The 18,154-nt window shown below is 38.3% G+C and overlaps 1 protein-coding gene across 2 annotated transcripts; it reads left to right on the forward strand.

The window, feature by feature from the left end:
- The first annotated feature begins 3,499 nt into the window (after nt 1-3,499).
- LOC143854136 (succinate--CoA ligase [ADP-forming] subunit alpha-2, mitochondrial) lies at nt 3,500-17,817 on the forward strand. 2 transcript variants are annotated; one of them, XM_077363942.1, is made up of 8 exons: nt 3,500-3,845; nt 6,913-7,122; nt 9,573-9,743; nt 9,826-9,949; nt 12,327-12,388; nt 16,447-16,528; nt 17,220-17,350; nt 17,441-17,817. In XM_077363942.1, exons 1-8 carry the CDS (start codon nt 3,624-3,626, stop codon nt 17,444-17,446), a joined length of 1,008 nt encoding a protein of 335 aa, XP_077220057.1. In that variant the 5' UTR covers nt 3,500-3,623; the 3' UTR covers nt 17,447-17,817. The 2 variants fall into 2 exon arrangements, with proteins under 2 accessions (XP_077220057.1, XP_077220056.1); XM_077363941.1 differs by lacking the exon at nt 17,441-17,817 and having other exon boundaries at nt 17,220-17,359.
- Nucleotides 17,818-18,154: the final 337 nt, after the last annotated feature.

An 18,154-nucleotide genomic window follows, 5' to 3' on the forward strand; every position in this document is an offset into this window, starting at 1 on the left:
AACAAGAGACAACCAAATGCATTGCTTTAATCGTTTTATCGATACCCAGAGAAGAACCAGAGACAACCAAATGCATTGCTTTAATCGTTTATCGATACCGTTGTGGAAAGTGAAACAATGTTGAGCTTCTCAAGAGTCTTTATCAACTCAGCTGAGGCTTCATAAACTCACCGAGTCAACTCAACCATGAACTGGGTGAACATAAATTGGTAAATCTGTCTTTTATTTATATTTTGTTTTGTTTGTTTGAGCTCAAAACATCTCAATCGAGTGGCTGAAAACACACGAACACAAAAACCCAGGCAATCTAATCTAAATAGTAGCTTACCAGAACTATTTGTAAGGTGTCTGCCAGGGTCTTATTTTGGTCTTCTCAAGGGGGTCTCAGAGTATCCACAAACGTACAACAAGGCCCACATGAATCGATGATCTGAACCATTCATTTTTTGGCCCTGTCATAGATAAGTGTGCCCCAAAAATAGTTTCCAGAGGACAATCCTAACCCTTGGATTTGTGGCCCCTATTTTTTGATGGCTCGGTAATGAAACTTTTTTTATTTTTACCAAAAGCACCAGAATGGTTAAGTCGTCCAATACACTTCCTTTTATAAACAGCCTTTAATTTCCTTCTGCCACTAAGACTCAACTATCTAACTCTAATTGAACTAAACTCTTAACTCACAACAACTACTCCTAGCCATGGTTTAAAATTTCGGTTTCGGTAACCGTTTCAGACCCGACAGAAAACCGAAATTTGGTATTAAGCATCGGAATTTCAGTTTGAAATTCTGAAATTTCGGCCGAAATTTTGTAGCAATTGTTTTTTATTAAAAAAATGGCAGTAAAACGAAACTTCGGACCGAAATTCCCAAAAAAATTCCTGAAATTTCGGACCAAAATTTGGTAATTGGCGAAATTCTGAATTTCGGTGAATTTCGATTTCAGTCCCCATCGAAATCCGAAATTTCGATGCTCCTAGCATATAGCAAACAATTAAATCAAGTGCACTCAACTTTAAAAAATAGAAACCTATGGTAACTAGGACTAATCTCCAAGGCAGAAACGTGGACACATCAGTTCCGTCCAATGACCCAAATTGCATGGCTTAGATTACGAATTCATGTGGGCCCAGGTGTCCTTATGTTGGGTCCACGGGCAGCCGAATATATGGAAACATCTAAGTACAAGGCATTGTCACATCGAATAGGATTTCAATGTGAGCGGATTTACTGCATTGTCCAATTATGGTAGGTCCTACGAGAAGAACGGTTGTGATTATATAACAATTGCTAGATCTTTTGTTTCCAATATGCATGGATAAAAAACTCATTGAATAACAGTTGTTGCCTCCTCAAACTAACGATTGTATGAGTGTCCATAGCAACTCATGATTCCAGCAAAGAAAAAGAAACTTATGGTGGAAAAGGAAAGAATAGGAGCTTAAGAATCCTTCTAAATTCCTACTACTCCACTACAAACTCTCTCCTTCTTCTCCAAAAAGCTTCTAATTGTAGCAAGGCTTGATTGGCTATAAATACAGTCCAAGTGAAAACTATTAGTAGCCAAAACCATTTGAAAATTTCACAGCCATGTCAGTGGAAGCTCTAGCCATGGCGATGGCGGGTTATGATTATTTCGAAGTGGGAATTGAGCTTAAGGAAGATGAGGAGATCCCACCCTATCTGCTTGTGGACCAATATGAAGAAGATATGAATCTTTTTGGTAAATTTGAAGGTATAGATTTGGAGAGGTTGAAAGAAGTGTCTGTTGAAGGGTCCCATGCGGGCCGAGCTTTCATCAAGGACTCCGGTGAAAGCCCGAAACAACTTGAAAACATGCGTGGGTCGGGTGAACAGCCCGTGAGCCCGCGTACTTTACGTGCCTAATGTTAGAGTGGTTTTGAGCAGTGCTCATCTTCAGGCTAATTGTAGTTTTATTTTTATGGATTCAAGTAGTTTTGAGTAGATTTGTGAGGGCTTTTAAGATTTGATTTAGTGTTAATTGAGTGTTCATATGTTATTGACAATTATGATCAATGAAAGCCTCACATCTTTTTGTAAACAAATTTTTTCATGTCTTGCTCTTCGTCTTTTTCTTGTATCTTTGTTTGTATTTAGGAAGACCAGTCAAATCTCTCTCAAAATCGTATATACATTGGAGTTGGAGAAGCTGATCCTTAGAACCGCCCGTCTTTGATGCCAGTTCTTAATTTACTATACATTGGTTTTAGCATTCCGGTTAGTTATACAACATGGCATTGAGTTAATTTGGTAACATCAACCATGTCATATAAGAGAACTTATATGGTGCCCGACAGTCAAAACCTAAAGAGCGGAGAGAGAAGCATCTCTCCCCTGATTTTTAATCCAAGAGAAACCCTCTTTTTTGACTTTTCCTTGGTTCAGTTATCAAGGCAGCAGGTTTTGACGGTCGGGAATCATATAAATTCTCGTCATATAATGTGTGCCTACTATTATTTAACCCCCATTGCGGTTCGATCTTGATCGTTCATGTGATAGACTCTAAAGCTTAATCTCCAATGGCCAAAAAATATTACCAATCAGACAACCCTAAAATCCAATAATATGTATTTTTGGTCGTTGAAAGTGGGTCCACTTCATGTATGTAGCTTTTTACTGTCTACATCCACCTCCGAAATACACATTATTAGATGTTAGGCATGTCTCATTGTTGAGTTCTATTAAGGGTGCAACTTGGGTTGGGCTGAACCCTAGCCCAACTCGAGATTGCATTCCCTCAACCCTATGCCGCCCCAACCTCGGCTGCGGATGGTCAACCCTATCCCAGCTCGCATCTAATCTCTCCACCATAACCTGACTAGTCTAACCCATTTTTTTTCCAAATCGAGTCCAGTTGGGTCAGGTTAGCAAATTAGAGGACCATAGTCACACTCGGGTTCGGGTCAAGTTGCCCAAGGCCTCAACCCTAACCCAACCTAAAATTTAATCGGTTTGGCTTTTCTCAACTCAACCCAAGCCAAAATCGGGTTGAACCCATTGGATTCAGGCTCAACTGAACCAAGTTGCACCCCTAGTTTTTATAGGGGGTATGCGCATCGTCGGACATAATCAGATGGGCCCCCCAAATTACATATGGCCTCTCAAATGGATGGTCTAGATCACTCAAAGGTGGGCCCCACCAAACTTTTGTCTTCTCTTATTAGGAAGAGTCATGCCCTACCAAAGCACTCCACTTCTATTACTATCCAATTGACATTATTCTAGGACTACCTAAGATCAACTTTATGACCAATCCCGGCCCAAATCAATATATATGTATCTTCATTAAACCTTGACCATAGTGGTAGGGTCCATCTTATACACGATAGTAGAGACTAGAGAAGAAGTCTAAGGGCATGTTTGGATTTAGAGAAAAGAAAATTACAGAAAGTAATATTTTCCTGGTGGAAAATATTATTCTGAATTTTTCTTTCCTCATTTGTTTCCAATGTTTGGCTCATATAAACTTTGAAAAGTCTTCGAGGGCTGCAAAACCTTGAAAAGTCATTCACCCTAAACCCTCTCTCTCGTATTCCTTCTAAGCATATTCTCTGCCTTTTTCATTTCCATAGAGCAGAAGAGAAGAGAAGAGAAGAGAAACCAAATGGCTCGTCAAGCCGCCAAAGTTATCGGCTCGTTAGCCACAAGGCTCAGTCCTCACAACACACCCCCTTCTCTTTCTTCCCAGTCGCGCCGCTACGCAGCTGCGCCGGCTCCTCCTCCAGCCGTTTTTGTTGATAAGAACACGAGAGTTATCTGCCAAGGAATTACAGGCAAAAATGGTACCTTTCACACCGAGCAAGCCATCGAATACGGTACCAAAATGGTATATAACTTCTTCTTTTTTCCAATTCCGATCTCTTCTTCTTTTTGTCCTATTATGTTTTTCTTTGGTAGTTTTAGTTTATTCACGGATCTTAGATAAGAATCTCTATTTTATTTTTTGACCTAGCTTGGTTTGTAAGCTATCGTGTTGGCACTTAAATGTGCTAGTGTTTTTTTTTACCTTTATTTGAAGGGTTTAGCTGATAGATCTGGATTTGTGATTTTAGGGTTTTCAGTTTGTTTGTTATATTGTTGTGTTGGTAGCATAAAGTCATTTTAAAAAGAAAGAAAGATAACTATAATCAGAGCAAAAGGAGATTTGTTTTGAACAAAAAAAATCCTAGATCATTGGAGGGACTGAGTCCCTCAACGTCCTGGATTTAGCCAACCGACCCACTAGATCATTGGCACTGAGGGACATAAAACAAAATAAAGGAAACTATTGTTAATCATAGAACTAATCTCATAAAAAAAAAACTTAGCTATTCTCCATGGTCCAATGCTCGTGCCTTTAACCCACGAAATGACATTTGCAATCAATAAATCTAAATGGTATCTGATCTCTAATGATCAGATGGAACAAGATGCCTAGTCTGTCAATCTCTGCATTAGCTTCTCTCTTCACATAATGTAATTGAATGCAATGACCCTCAAATCTTTTTAGTATCTCTTCAAATACGTCTGCTATCTTCTTAGGGGTGCAATGGTCGGGTTCAACGCGAAAAAAAGTTGAGTCGGGTTGGGTAACATTTGGGTCGGGTTCGGGTTTCCTAATCCGGGTTGGGTTTGGGTTGAGGGCTCGGGCAGCCCGCTCCGAGTGAAACCCGGCATTTTTTTTTAATCATTTAAAGCTTAAAAAATTGGGTTGGACTCGGGTTGGGTTGAACCTCATCGGGTTGGAATTCGGGTCGGGTCGAGTAAATGGTTCCTTGGGTTGGATTCGGGATGGCCTCAACCCGACTCGAGTTGCACCCCTATATCTTCAGAGGGAAACCCACCCCCTATCTGCACTATCTTATGTCAATTAAAGAGTCACTTTTTATTTAAATGATTACTCACTTAATGGTATAAGAAGTCTTACTCCCTGCCTAAGAGGCCAGGGCTTCTGCTTCGGTGGAGTTCCTCTCACCCACTGGACCTGCATATATGAGCCCTTATCTCATCATTTCCATCTCGTATGATTCCTCCAACTCTTTCTCTACCTGGATTTACCCAACTTAAACCCTCAACATTCAATTTTATAGACCCCAATTGTGGGGTTTCCACCTCGACACAATCTTAATCTTGGGAGCAGCACTATTCAAATAAAACTTCCACTTCCTTATGACCTTAGACACTTGCATACCCTTGAAGCAATTCATCAACAATGCCCTCTCCACCGACCGGCCAATCACCTTCCTTTTCAACACCACAATGCTTGAAGCTTTTCTTTTAAAGATCCATCTATTCCTCTCAAACCAAATTGTCCATAAAATAGCAGGTGATCATTGGTTCCATATCATTCTTCCTCTTACCAATCAGGACAAAACCTTCCATGTTGCAGTGAATGACAATCGATTTTCGCTTCACCCATTGACAGCCAAGCAAAGAAAAAAAAAATGGTTTTAGATTTCTGCAGCTGTTGGGAAGTGAATGAGAAGATGGCTGACTGATTCTTCTGCCCCGGCCACATGCTACAACTATTCTGTAATCTTCGTTTTCGATTAATAAGCTGGTGAATGGTGAGGATTTTTTTCCAGCCCCACTGTCCAACAGAATCCTAGAACTCTAGGAGGAGCTGGAATTGACCAAATAGCCGCCATCTTAACCCCTGTTGTTTCCTCCCTTACTAGCATTAGATACATGGATCTTACTCAGATGTCTTCATCAGTCTATCCATTGTTCACAAGTCTCGACCAGAACCTACGATCCTTGTGATTGACCCAAATGAAGTTGTTCAACATGTCCATAAGCTGAGAAATATCATCGATTTCCTAAACCTAGAATCTCCTTCTAAAGGATGGGTTCCTGTCTCATTCCTAGCCAAACTCCTAATATTAGCAACTAAATACTCTTCACTAAGCTCGACCACTAAGAAATAGAAAAAAAAATCTAGTTAAATGTAAGTTTCTATTTTAACACTCTAGGGTGACTTGTAAAATCACTAATGGTAAATGACATATCTAAATTTGTTCATAGTGCACAAAAGTTGGATAGGATCCTGACTAAAGAGAAGTGAGTAGCTCCCTTTGGCTAGAATAAAAAAAGGTACCCATGTAGTCACTAACCCATACACGTGGTTGGGCTGGTAATAGCAAGAGAAAGCCCTAATCTTGCCTATGTTTTTGCCCCTTATTTGTGGTTTCTTGGGTTGATAATAGAGAGGATCTTGCTAGTGTAGGCATCTTGAATTTTGTCACTGAGATGAATAAAGTACAAGTGTATAGCCTTCATGTTCCTCGAAACTTTGAGTATAGCCGAGGCACTCCGTAAGATGTACATGATATATGAATAATCCAGCAGAGAACTGAAGATTCTCCTTTAATCCTTTATCCATATGTCCATCCTGTACTTAGTCTAATCGGTTTTTTTTTACTTCCTGAAATCCATTTAATTCTTTCTTCTATGTGCGATCTTTTTAGGAGATCTACATCCATTATCTGGCATAGGGTTTAAGTCAGGTACAAAACTTTAAAAGTGTCCATAATGCTGCATATCTTTCAAGTCCAGGGCTTCCATATTCACTACTGCACAAAACCTTGAATAGCATTTTTGTGTCATTGTTTGACCAGAAGAAATTGTCCATTTTCTTTTCCCTACGGACCCAAAAGTATGAGGGGCACGGACGCCATACATTTGTGACATTCACAATGGAATTGTTGAAAGGTGGTTGAACATAATATGCTACTTTTGGTATTCCTCATCCATTCTTACATGATAGAAGACACACATTCCTATGGAACCAATTCTTAGTATTGCAATGCTTCAATATTTTGCTTATAGTAGGGCATTTTGCATTATTTTAACTTAAAATGAGATTGGCCTAATTTAATGTGAGATTTTTATTCTTTTGCATCTGCTTAAAACAGGTTGGTGGGGTGACACCGAAGAAAGGTGGAACAGAACACTTAGGACTTCCTGTCTTTAACACAGTTGCAGAAGCAAAAGCTGAGACAAAGGCAAATGCATCCGTCATTTATGTTCCCCCTCCATTTGCCGCTGCAGCTATTATGGAGGCGATGGAAGCTGAGTTGGACCTGATTGTGTGCATCACCGAAGGAATCCCTCAACATGACATGGTAAACTGACTTTTCTTATTTGTGCTGCTTTTTTCATCTGGAACACTTCTATTTTTGTGTTATTTTCTTCTTACATTTCGGTAAATTTCTCTTTAACTCCGATCTGACTGTTGAGACTTAGAACTTAAGAATGTTAGCTTGCAAAAAAAATCATCAAAATGTATTTGCTTCTATAGTTGGATGACTTGCTGGTATTTGAAGATATTTTCTATGTTCTGGGGTTGAGGCCCCAACCGCACATGTGAAAAAGATAAAGTGCTGACATAATCTTATCCGCGTTATAGCCTTTAAATAGTTTGCTTTCATCTTAGTGTAATCTGGGTATTATCATATTAAGTGGTGCGTATTTATCCCTACTTTCTCTACCTCTTTTAACACCCAACAGTGCCTCATAAGTTGGATTAGAAGAAGCTCTCACTCTATTTTACACAGATTCTGCTGAATGGGCTAGGTACCCATGTCGGAATGTCTTGAATTCTAATACTTCAAGATTCATGGTGACACTTCTAGATCCCTTTTATTATTATTATTATTATTTTTTAATAATGCTACCGCAACTTTAGAATTACTACATTTTTTTAGCTTTATCCATCATAATTGTAAGTTTTTATATGAAAATAAAACATTATATTTACTTATTTAAATTTCAATATATTAATTATTATAATTAAAATTTGAGAAACCATTCAAATAAAAATAATTAAAATTTGATAATTGATTGACATATTTTGGTGAATTCATGAATCTTTATTTTTGAGGGTTGCGAATCCGATTCTCGATGCCCGTTCGGATTCCGACACTCGTATCCATATTGATGCAACATAGCTCTCACATCTTCTGTATCATGGAGTGTGGAATATGATAGATGGGCACTGAGTCGTAATATTTAAATTGTTGAGCTTCTTAGGGTTTGACATGTGAGACTGTTCAGTCAGCAACCTTATTTCCTGTGAAAGATTGACTGGTGTTTGTGAACATGTCTCTGGCTTAGAGCTAAAGACTGAGTGTAACATCTTTCTTTGCTTGTACTTCAAACAATGCTCCGAAAATGCACTTTGATGTCTTCAGCGGCTATGTTGTTGAGATGACGTTATCATATCTCAGCATGTGAAGATTTGTATGGGTTGGAACATTTGCGTATGTATCTTGTAGATTTGCATGAGTTCGTAGATTTGTTAAGGTTTTGGTACATTTTTGCTTGAATGGAAGCTCATTTTGTAGATTTGCTGGTAATTGATAAAAATTGAGAAGTTGACAGATTTACTGGAGTTGGATAAGGATTGACTTACCTTCTAAGGTAAATGATGTTTTACTTATTAGGAAAGGAGGTAGAGAAAATTATCTATAGTTTCTAGGTTTATCCTATGTTATGCAGTGATGCAGGAGCATCCTCTGGGATTCACTACATCTGCCGATATGTCTCCTTAGCATTGGTTTGTTCCATTAGTTCATTTACACATGTAGTCGTAGTGTGGTAATTTTGTGGTCTTTCCTTGTTTTTTTAGTCATTTGCCACTAAGTAAGGGTAACACAGTCATTTTTCTATCAAAATTCTTTTCTCCCTCAATTTATAACCGCGTCAACTGAGTACTCAGCTGCATGAGCATCAGCCGAATACCTAAGCCGTGTCAAATGATACTCTGTCCCATCGTGCTAAGTCGACTAGGATTTGCTTTGGCTGCATTTTTGCTACCATCCGCATTTTGAAACACTGGTTTCATGTCAGTTGGAAGGTTATTTCTACGTGTAGTATAAGTACTATATCATTCTTTTCATTTTTGCATAATCTAGAAACATAATGTTTACAAATTATGAGGTCTGTCAGTGTCATGTGTATGTGCTCCTCCATTATGTTCACTCTATGAGTGCAAGTGCACTTGAGCATCATAGACGTCGTGTGTACACCTTGGGTTAGGGCCTTATATTTATTTTCATTTTGCCTTCTGTTTGCTTAGTCTTAGACTGACTTGGGTGAGGGGCACTTTGGTCATTTCACCAGTGATCTACATGCATAAATAGCCAATTACTAGTCACCATTGCATGTGTAGCGATTAATATGGATGTCAAGTATTTTACAAAGGAGTTATTTGAATTTTGAAATAACTATAGTTGGTGTTTATTCTTCTTTTTTTTTAGAGGAATGCTAAAGTGATGGGTGCCCTTGCAAAAATGAGGTGAGAGGGGGCGCCCCATCTTGCATTAATGATGGTAAAAAGTCAAATAGAATGGTGATATGCTGCCAATAAGAGCGCCCTTTCTCCCCATTTTTACAAGGGCGCCCTTCAGTCTAGAATTCTTCTTCCTTTTATTAAAGGACGAACATATGGTTATTTTATTTATATGCTATTTGTCTTATTTTTTGAATGGCCCGTTTGTCTATTTTACTGCCCATTCTATGTATGCATTTCATTTCCCTTGGGTAGCCCTGAATTATTTTTGCCAAATCTTAGGTACGGGTGAAAGCTGCTATTAACAAGCAAACCAAAACTCGACTGATTGGACCGAATTGCCCTGGTATTATCAAGCCAGGTGAATGCAAAATTGGAATCATGCCTGGGTATATTCATAAACCCGGGCGCATAGGAATAGTTTCTCGATCTGGTACCTTGACTTACGAAGCGGTATGGTTTAATCTACGCTAATCTTTTGATCGCAAGGAAATGTATTTACACAATGTGATTGGATTTGCTATTTGCTTGGCAGGTTTTCCAAACAACTGCTGTGGGCCTCGGACAATCGACTTGTGTAGGTATTGGTGGTGATCCTTTTAATGGAACAAACTTCGTTGATTGCATGAAGAAGTTCCTTGTGGACCCTCAGACTGAAGGTAAACTCTACTGAACCCTTCATTGTCAAGTGATGTAGTATTTTCTCAAAGATAATCTGCACCAAATTGTAAACTTCGTCCATTTTTGGCGAGTTTCAACTAATGTGGAACTATGAACTATCAATAATTTCTGCAGTGAGCTCTTAATGGAGGCCTGCGTCCCGCCTGAAAGACGCTCACTAGCTAGCCGGACTAGTGAGAGGGGGGGCGACCGTAGAAAACCATGCCTTTCGAACCGAACGCAACGCCCTTATTAGTCTGGCTTCCAAATCAAGAGAAATGGGCTCGTTTGGGAAGAAAGATTGAGTGCGGCCTGTAGAGCACATGTAGTGACTTACTGATAGGGGGCTTTCACTCTCGCCCTATAGAATGAATTGTTGAGAGGTCGAGGAAGGTAGGTTGGGAATGAAGTCCCAACCAATTAGAAAGATCTATGTGATTCATATTTTTTAGAATACTTGTTTAAAAGTTAAGAGGATTTTTTTTCTTAAAATGGTCACTTATTAGAAATAGAAAAATGGTTCTTCTTCAAGTAAATGGTTTTTGTAGATATGAAACCTGATTCATTCCAATATAGCAGGAGTAGGGGAGTCCTTAGAGAACAGGAGCAATTAAGTGGGCCTTCTCAGGTCCTGTCAGATATAGGGACTCAAACGAAGCGGAGGAGCTAGAAATTTTGCGTGGCATTCAATTGATTGATTTTAGTTCGTTATGGAAGGAGATTCTCTTAACATAATCAGATGGATGAACGTTAATGCTCAAAACCCTTGATGCAGCAGAAGAAATACAGGAGAGAATTGGGAGGCACAGGGTTTGGTTTTGGCATGTGTGGAGGTCCGCCAGTAGTGATACAGACCAGTTGGTCCAATCTGGAGTCAATAGGCCGTGCGTGGAGCTTTTCGATTTTCTTCCCTCTTAGGGTTTTGTGGATTTTTCAATTTTCTCCTTTTTTTTGGTAGTTATGTTAGGATCGAACCCCCGACCTCTAGGTCAAAGAACAAAGCCTTGACCGTTGAGCTAGAGGCTCAATCCCTAATTTTCTCCTTTTATCTCTGTTTTACAATTTTTTATTCTTTTATTTTGGCCGAGGTCTAGATCTTTGGGGCTTGCTCTTTTCTTCCTTATATAATGATCATTGCTAATATAAAAAAAGGGATGCATGGTTCTACAGAATAATTTTTGTAGAGAATAATTTTTGCTAATAAACTAGGCCTACTATTTCCTAGTTTTTGCGTTAACACTGTTTCTTAGATGTAGCTGACCCCACCTAGTTTGGGACAAAGGCTTTGTTGAGTTGAGTTGAGTTGAGTACTGTTTCTTAGATGTACATGTTCTCATGCATTCCTCTATAATTGGATTTTCTCAATTTCTATTTTAATAAAGTAGTATTTATGTTTTCCACTTTGTTCATTTTTCACCCGCATGATGTCAGAGATGACTTAGCCTGAGATCACCCTTAGCCAATGATTTCCCAACTGTCCCATTAGTGGTTATAAATTATGGTTAAGGAAAAAATTAACTCTGATTGAATGCCTTGGGATGTTTAATTGGAGTTATCTTCATGCTATATTAAGGTGGACCCTGATGGAGGGTCTGGATCACATTGATGTCATATGGAAGGGCCTGAGTCAGGCTTCTTATGTATGTCTATGGTATAATTGCTATTTTTTGGATGTACACATCCCTCATGCATGAACCCGACATCTTGCTGTTATGATTGTTGGGACTCTAAAGCTGTTCATATGTAGAATATATAGAACATATAGTTTCTGTATCAAAATAAAGGAGCGAAGGGGTTTTATATTATTGAGTCCTTTTCTCAATGAACAAGGAACTAGTGACCCCATTAGCCTTCTCTCAGTAGACAATCTTTTCCATGTGGGTCTTCTTTTGACATTTTTAATTGTTATACATGTGACCTGAGTGTGAAATATTTCAGTTTACTAGGGACCAAATTCACATGTGGCTGATTTGATTTGTGTTTCATAAAGTAAAGGTTTGATGCAATTGGCATTAATACCAATAGATAGGATTGGATGATATATGCTTCGCCATGCATGCCTCTTGATATGCGATGCATTTTAAAGCCCTGATATATATACCTTCTTATAAATATATCCCCAATTACATTTTTTCGTTTAGCTAAATATAAGTTCTTTGTTTGGTTCTGTTCCTTTACTATGGCTGTTTTTTTTTTTGATCGAAGAAATAAGCCGCAACATGTTTGTTTCCATGTTCTATCGCCTGGAATATGTTCGGTGGTTAAAAGAACACATGCTGCAAACTTCTCATATTTTGAGTCGTTCCTGAAGATTGAATTGTAACTCAAGTTTCGTAGTAGTCTTTATCTCATATGCTGCTGCTTTCTGCTTTTCAGGTATTGTTCTTATCGGTGAGATTGGAGGAACTGCAGAAGAGGATGCGGCAGCTCTAATCAAGGTATTGATGATTGAGATTGATTAAATTTAAGTATTTTTGTAAGAGGAGATGATCTTTTTGCATTCCGATTCTCACATTCTATGTGTACATATTTGAGTTGATTGGACAAGTTTTGCAAGTTCAGTAACACCAATGTTGTGAATTAGACATTTTATGTCACTGTTTGAAATGCTTTACTCTGTTCTTATAGTAATAATCTTTTTCTTTTTCTTTTTCTTTTTATAAAATTTTCTATTTATCATAGAAAAAAAAAGCGTGCCCTTCTTCTTGACCATACTTTCAATGGCTCTATGCATTATTTAGAGACTATGTTGTAGGGGGATTATTATTTTATGTTATTTTTATTTACCACAATGCTTAGTTATTATATTGCTACCTAAATAAGTGAGCCATCGTTTGTGTTTAGTAAACTACCACATATGAGTAACATACATTTCTTAAGATTCAGATCTTTCTGAAATTGGTTACATTTTGATATTTTTGTTTATGATTATTTTGGATGGTGTTTTTTAAAATCATTAGATATAAAATTATATTTCCTGCCTCGAGAATTTTCTTTTTGTACCCTAAAATGGGATGTTTTGCATTCTCTCTTTGTACCACTTTTAACTTGTGCACATGCTGTAGAACAAATGAAAAAAATTGTGCGAGTATGTTGTCTATGAATATTTAACTTATGTAGTGCATTCATGTGCATATCTATATACCCAAGCCATTAGTAGTCGTGTTATTGGCCGTGTAACTTGGACATGGACACTGGTGATGGCATAGATGCATGGTTTTATATTTCGGCCGAAATCCGAAATTCTGAAACCGAAACTGAAATTTCGGGTTTAGGAAATTTCTGTCTAAATTTCGGGAAATTGATTTTTTTTTTAAATATAGTATTATTCCAAATTTTCGGTAATTTCGGCCGAAATTTTGGATATAATAAAATGTTACTTTTTTTTTCTATTACCGGATTTCGGCTGAAATTTCGGTTTTGGCCAAGGTTGAAATTGGGACTGAAACCGAAATTTAATAGATGTTATCATGAGATGTTTTTTTTAAATGTTAAAGATGAGCTGTTAGACAATGCATTTGTGGAAAACTCGGCACACGAGCACACATCTATAAAAGTGTTGGTGCGCTTCAGTGCCACGCCCAAAATGGTGCGCTCAAGTTGTTAAAACGTTTCCTATTGGTTCCTCTATGTGGGACCCAAACATTTAGCGCAATAGGAAACGTTTAAACAACTTGAGCGCACCATTTGGGCATGCGCTCAAGCGCACCAACACTTTTATCATATATATATATATATATATATATATATATATATATATCATGAAATTAGTAGATATTCTATCATGTAGATATTATTTCATATATGATAATATGTATTTAGATAAACATAAAGTGCATTAGTCCTACATATAAAATATATCAATAATGATTGATTTTGGAAACACTAAATAAGAGGATGTTAATCACAGAATAAGAACAGGTTGGTTGAAGTGGAAGTATGCTTCAGGAGTTCTGTGCGACCATAAAATACCTACTAAGTTGAAGGGAAAGTTTTATAAGACAGTTGTGAGGCCAGCCATGCTGTACGGCTCAGAATGTTGAGCCACCAAGAAGCAGCATGTGCATAAGATGAGTGTAGCGGAGATGCAAATGCTTAGATGAATGTGCGGCCACACAAGGTTAGATAGAATTAAAAATGAAGACATCCGTAAAAAGGTGGGGTGGCACCAATTGAGGAGAAGATGAGAGAGCACCGCTTAAGATGGTTTGGGCATATCCAACGTAGGCCTTTGGATGCTCCGGTGAGAAGTGACTCATGCCAAGTTGATGGAGTAAAAAGAGGAAGGGGCAGACCGAAAACAACTTGGGTAGAAACAGTGAAGAAAGACTTGATGGCTTGGAACATAACAGAGAACATGACCTTGGATAGGAGAGAATGGAAGAAAATGATCCATGTAGACGAACCCAACCAGTGTCAGGATCAGACATAGTCAATCTAAGCCTCGCAGATTCTTTCACCTTCTTCATGAAAATTCTCTAAAGGATTCATTAGCCGACCCCTATTAGTTTGGGACAAAGGCTTAGTTGAGTTGAGTTGAGTTGAGTTGAGTAATGATTTTGGAAACCAGAAATGTAATAAACTAAGGTTTTTTCTCAAAAGCCATCTCAGTGAGCCTCCATGACACTGTCCTTATTACCAAGAAGTAGCTACATTATGCAAAACCAGGAAAATGGAAAAGAGAAAGATAAGTCTAGATAATCCAATGTTAGATATGCTGTTCATATATTCCTGTGCTCATGGCATTCTTGTCCGTACCAAGCTCTTGTAATGATGATCTCCAAAGGCCTCATGAATAAACTCAATTAGTTGTGTTGTGCAGATGTCTTGTATTCTGGCATTATACAGGACCCTGACGGACTAATGTGCGCGACGCACACACGGGTCGAGCTTCACTTGAAGAAATACATACAGATGACATTTGTAGTAGATATGTTGACAAAGTCAGTTCCAGCGACCAAGTTCAAGCATTGCTTGGACTTGGCTAATATCAGCCGTTGTTGATGATTGGTGATGCACCCCATGGAGTGGGGTGGGCACCTCATGTGCACGAGGCGCGGAGCTGTGTTGCAGAGAGCACGCTACGGAGTATGATCTTCAGGTGGTCATAGAATCCAAGCCAAGGTGGAGATTGTTGTGCAAATGTCTTGTATTCTGGCATTATACAGGACCTTGACGGACTAATGTGGGCGATGCACATGTGGGTCGAGCTATGCGGTTACCTCACTTGGGGTGCCGGGGGCAGCACCCCCTGTCGGGGTTTCCCTGGAAGGTAAATTTAAGTTTTGGGTTTTCCATTAAGGGTATTTCGGTAAATTTCTCCATGTAGTGGCTTTGATATATAAGCCACATGTTAGGGTCGCGGGATTAGGTTTTTCTTTGTGTTTCTTGGCTAACCCTAGACCGAAATAGTGAAAATCTTCCCCCCGTGGACGTAGGCAGTGCCGAACCACGTAAAATCTTGTGTTTCTTGTCTGATTGATTTCTTTGCATTGTTTCTTTACGTTTTTTGCTGCTTATCGTTTTCGATTCATGTTGAGAAGGTATTTCTCAGTTTTTTCTACAAGTTGTATATGTTAGAAATGGAGTTAGGGTTAGAAGAGCTGAAGAAGAAGAGGAATGGTGAGGATGGAGAGTCTCCACTAGGGAGCTCCTCGTAAATATGAAGTATATTGTTAAAGTATAAAAGATAAATAACGGCTTTCTCCAACAGCTTAAGCTTTTGGAGAAGTTGGTAAGTAACATGATATCAGAGCCAAATGTCTCGAGTTCAAACCTCCCGGATAGCAAAAATCCACACGCGATGGTCGGCCCAAAGTGGGACCACATGTGCCACATGTTTGCCAAGTGGGCCACACGTGCGGGGAAGTGTTATAGTATAAAAGATAAATAACACCTTTCTCCAACAGCTTAAGCTTTGGAGAAGTTGGTAAGTTAATATATATATATAGGCCCCAACTAGGGCAATAATGTACAATGACTACAATACCCTTAACTACTACAAGTAATGTCTAAACTACCCTAATACATTATTCAACACTCCCCCTCAAGCTGGAGTGTATATGCTATGGAACTCCAGCTTGGTACAAAGAAAACTACAACAAACAACTAAAAATAACAAAAAATACATAATCTCATACACACCTTGTCCCAACCATATTATAATAAATTGTCAATTTTAAAACAGATGAGCTTAAAATTTAAAAAGCTTCCTTTGCATGGATTTTGAGAAATGGATTTTTTCTGTGTAATACTGTAATGCATACATTCTTTGAGCCATTTGAATAAACATTGGTTTAGGTTTCTTCACTGTTATAATTATATTGGTAAGTTCTGAATCTTGATTCCAACATTTACTGATTAGGGACTACCCATCTATTGGGTTTTTTTAATGATTTTTTTATTTGCTTCCATCCCATATATTGGGGTTGTTTCTAATTGTCTAAATGGTGGAGAGTGGAGACTCACCTGTGAATTTACTTTTTGAACTAAATAGGAAAGTGGAACTCAGAAGCCGATTGTTGCTTTTATCGCCGGACTAACTGCACCCCCAGGTCGCCGTATGGGTCATGCTGGAGGTATGTCACATGCTCTTAAGCAATATAGTAATGAGAAGTGTATCTAATGTGAGAATACTCTCCTTTTAGGTGTATGTTTTGATTTATTTATCTATAATGGGTAATGTTGGGGTTGAGGCAAAAGGCATGTCCTGTTTTTCTTTCTTTCTTAAGCTTGGCCTTGGGGTAAATCTCTACCATCTATACTAATGAAAGGATTACTTAAGAAACCAACTGTGAAAAGAACTTAGGGGGATACTATATGAATCTGTTTGTCTGGTGTCTATGTGTAAACTTATCTAGTATTAACACGTGTGAAACTGTAAATTTTACACGGATTGGCCTCTATCATCCTGTAAAATTTGGGTATTTAAGGCAGTTTATGAAGTAAACATGTTGTTCTGGATCTTTGATCAAATATTGGATAGCATGTCATGAGTGAAGTCGCCATTGTTAGAATTGTAACGTCTTCTAATCTGCTTATTTTTGTAGTATATAACAAAGTAACCCTATGATTAAAATCATCCTCACTAACTACAAAGTGCAGAAGTGAATGGAATGGATGAGATTCTATGTGACTTCCCCAGAAGAATACTCTCTGATTTTCTTCTTTCCATCTTTAAAAAGTAGGAAAACATGGCATGATTTGACATCTTGTTTTGATCTTAAGCATATTTTTCCCATGCAAATAAATAGTTTATTCATCCCACAGCGATCGTATCTGGTGGAAAAGGAACTGCCCAGGACAAAATCAAGACCCTCAGAGAAGCTGGTGTGACGGTCGTCGAGTCTCCTGCGAAGATTGGTGTTGCAATGCTCGATGTTTTCAAGCAGCGTGGACTAGTGAGTTAAAATGCATTTATCATGTTCTCGAAGATTTTCTTCTAATTTCTTTAAGAACCATCTTATCCTTTCTTTCTTTTTGGCTGTCAGGTGTAGTTCAGTTCTTGATGTGATATAATGAGGAACATTTTCTCTGGCCTTTTGACAATCAATAAGAAGCGATCCATATTTACATGAGATCAATTCAGAGCAAACAATCTCTAAATTTGTTTTTCTGTTTTCTGAAATTTGAGTCCTTTGCAAGCCCAGGACCAGCATTGTTTTGGATTGTATATTTTTGCTTCTATAGTGAAAGAGAGAAGGAAACTTCTCAGAGGAAGAGTAGCTAAAAATTGAAAAAAAAAAAAATTCGCAAATCAATGATGGCAAAGGTGTATACGTTTGAATTTATTTTTTTGGCAGACATGCTATGTAGCCAATATTGCTTGTCCTTCAACATAACAAGCGGTATCATTTTGATTTTTGCATGCCTCATTATTGTGAATGAGACAATTTGGCACCGGGCTTTGCACCCATTGGGTTGCCCTTTCACTGTTCCGGCCACCAAGTACATATTCCATGTGCCATGAGACGAGATTATATTGGTAGCCATCTTTGCAAATGATCAAAATTAATTTCAGTGCTATTTGGTATAGAGGGATGCTTTATTAGGGCATGAACTCATTGTAATACAACAAAGCACAACCACCACTGCATACTGGATCCAAACTTGAGTGATCCAAAGTCCTTTTAGTAGTTTCCTTTTCAAATAAAAAGTCCTTTCAGCAGGCCTTGATTTGGATCTCTCGTAGCCAAGGAATCACA

This window comes from Tasmannia lanceolata, unplaced genomic scaffold (genome assembly GCF_043159265.1).
Source record: "Tasmannia lanceolata isolate RefF3 unplaced genomic scaffold, GAP_Taslan_0.1 ptg000020l, whole genome shotgun sequence".
Lineage (NCBI taxonomy): Eukaryota > Viridiplantae > Streptophyta > Magnoliopsida > Canellales > Winteraceae > Tasmannia > Tasmannia lanceolata.

Bases quoted from the DNA above. Each gene is read 5' to 3' on its own strand.
- LOC143854136 (XM_077363941.1), top strand. From the start codon at position 3,624: ATGGCTCGTCAAGCCGCCAAAGTTATCGGCTCGTTAGCCACAAGGCTC. The intron at 9,744-9,825 runs GTATGGTTTAAT...TTTGCTTGGCAG, and splicing joins GTACCTTGACTTACGAAGCG to GTTTTCCAAACAACTGCTGT. The intron at 12,389-16,446 runs GTATTGATGATT...TGAACTAAATAG, and splicing joins ATGCGGCAGCTCTAATCAAG to GAAAGTGGAACTCAGAAGCC.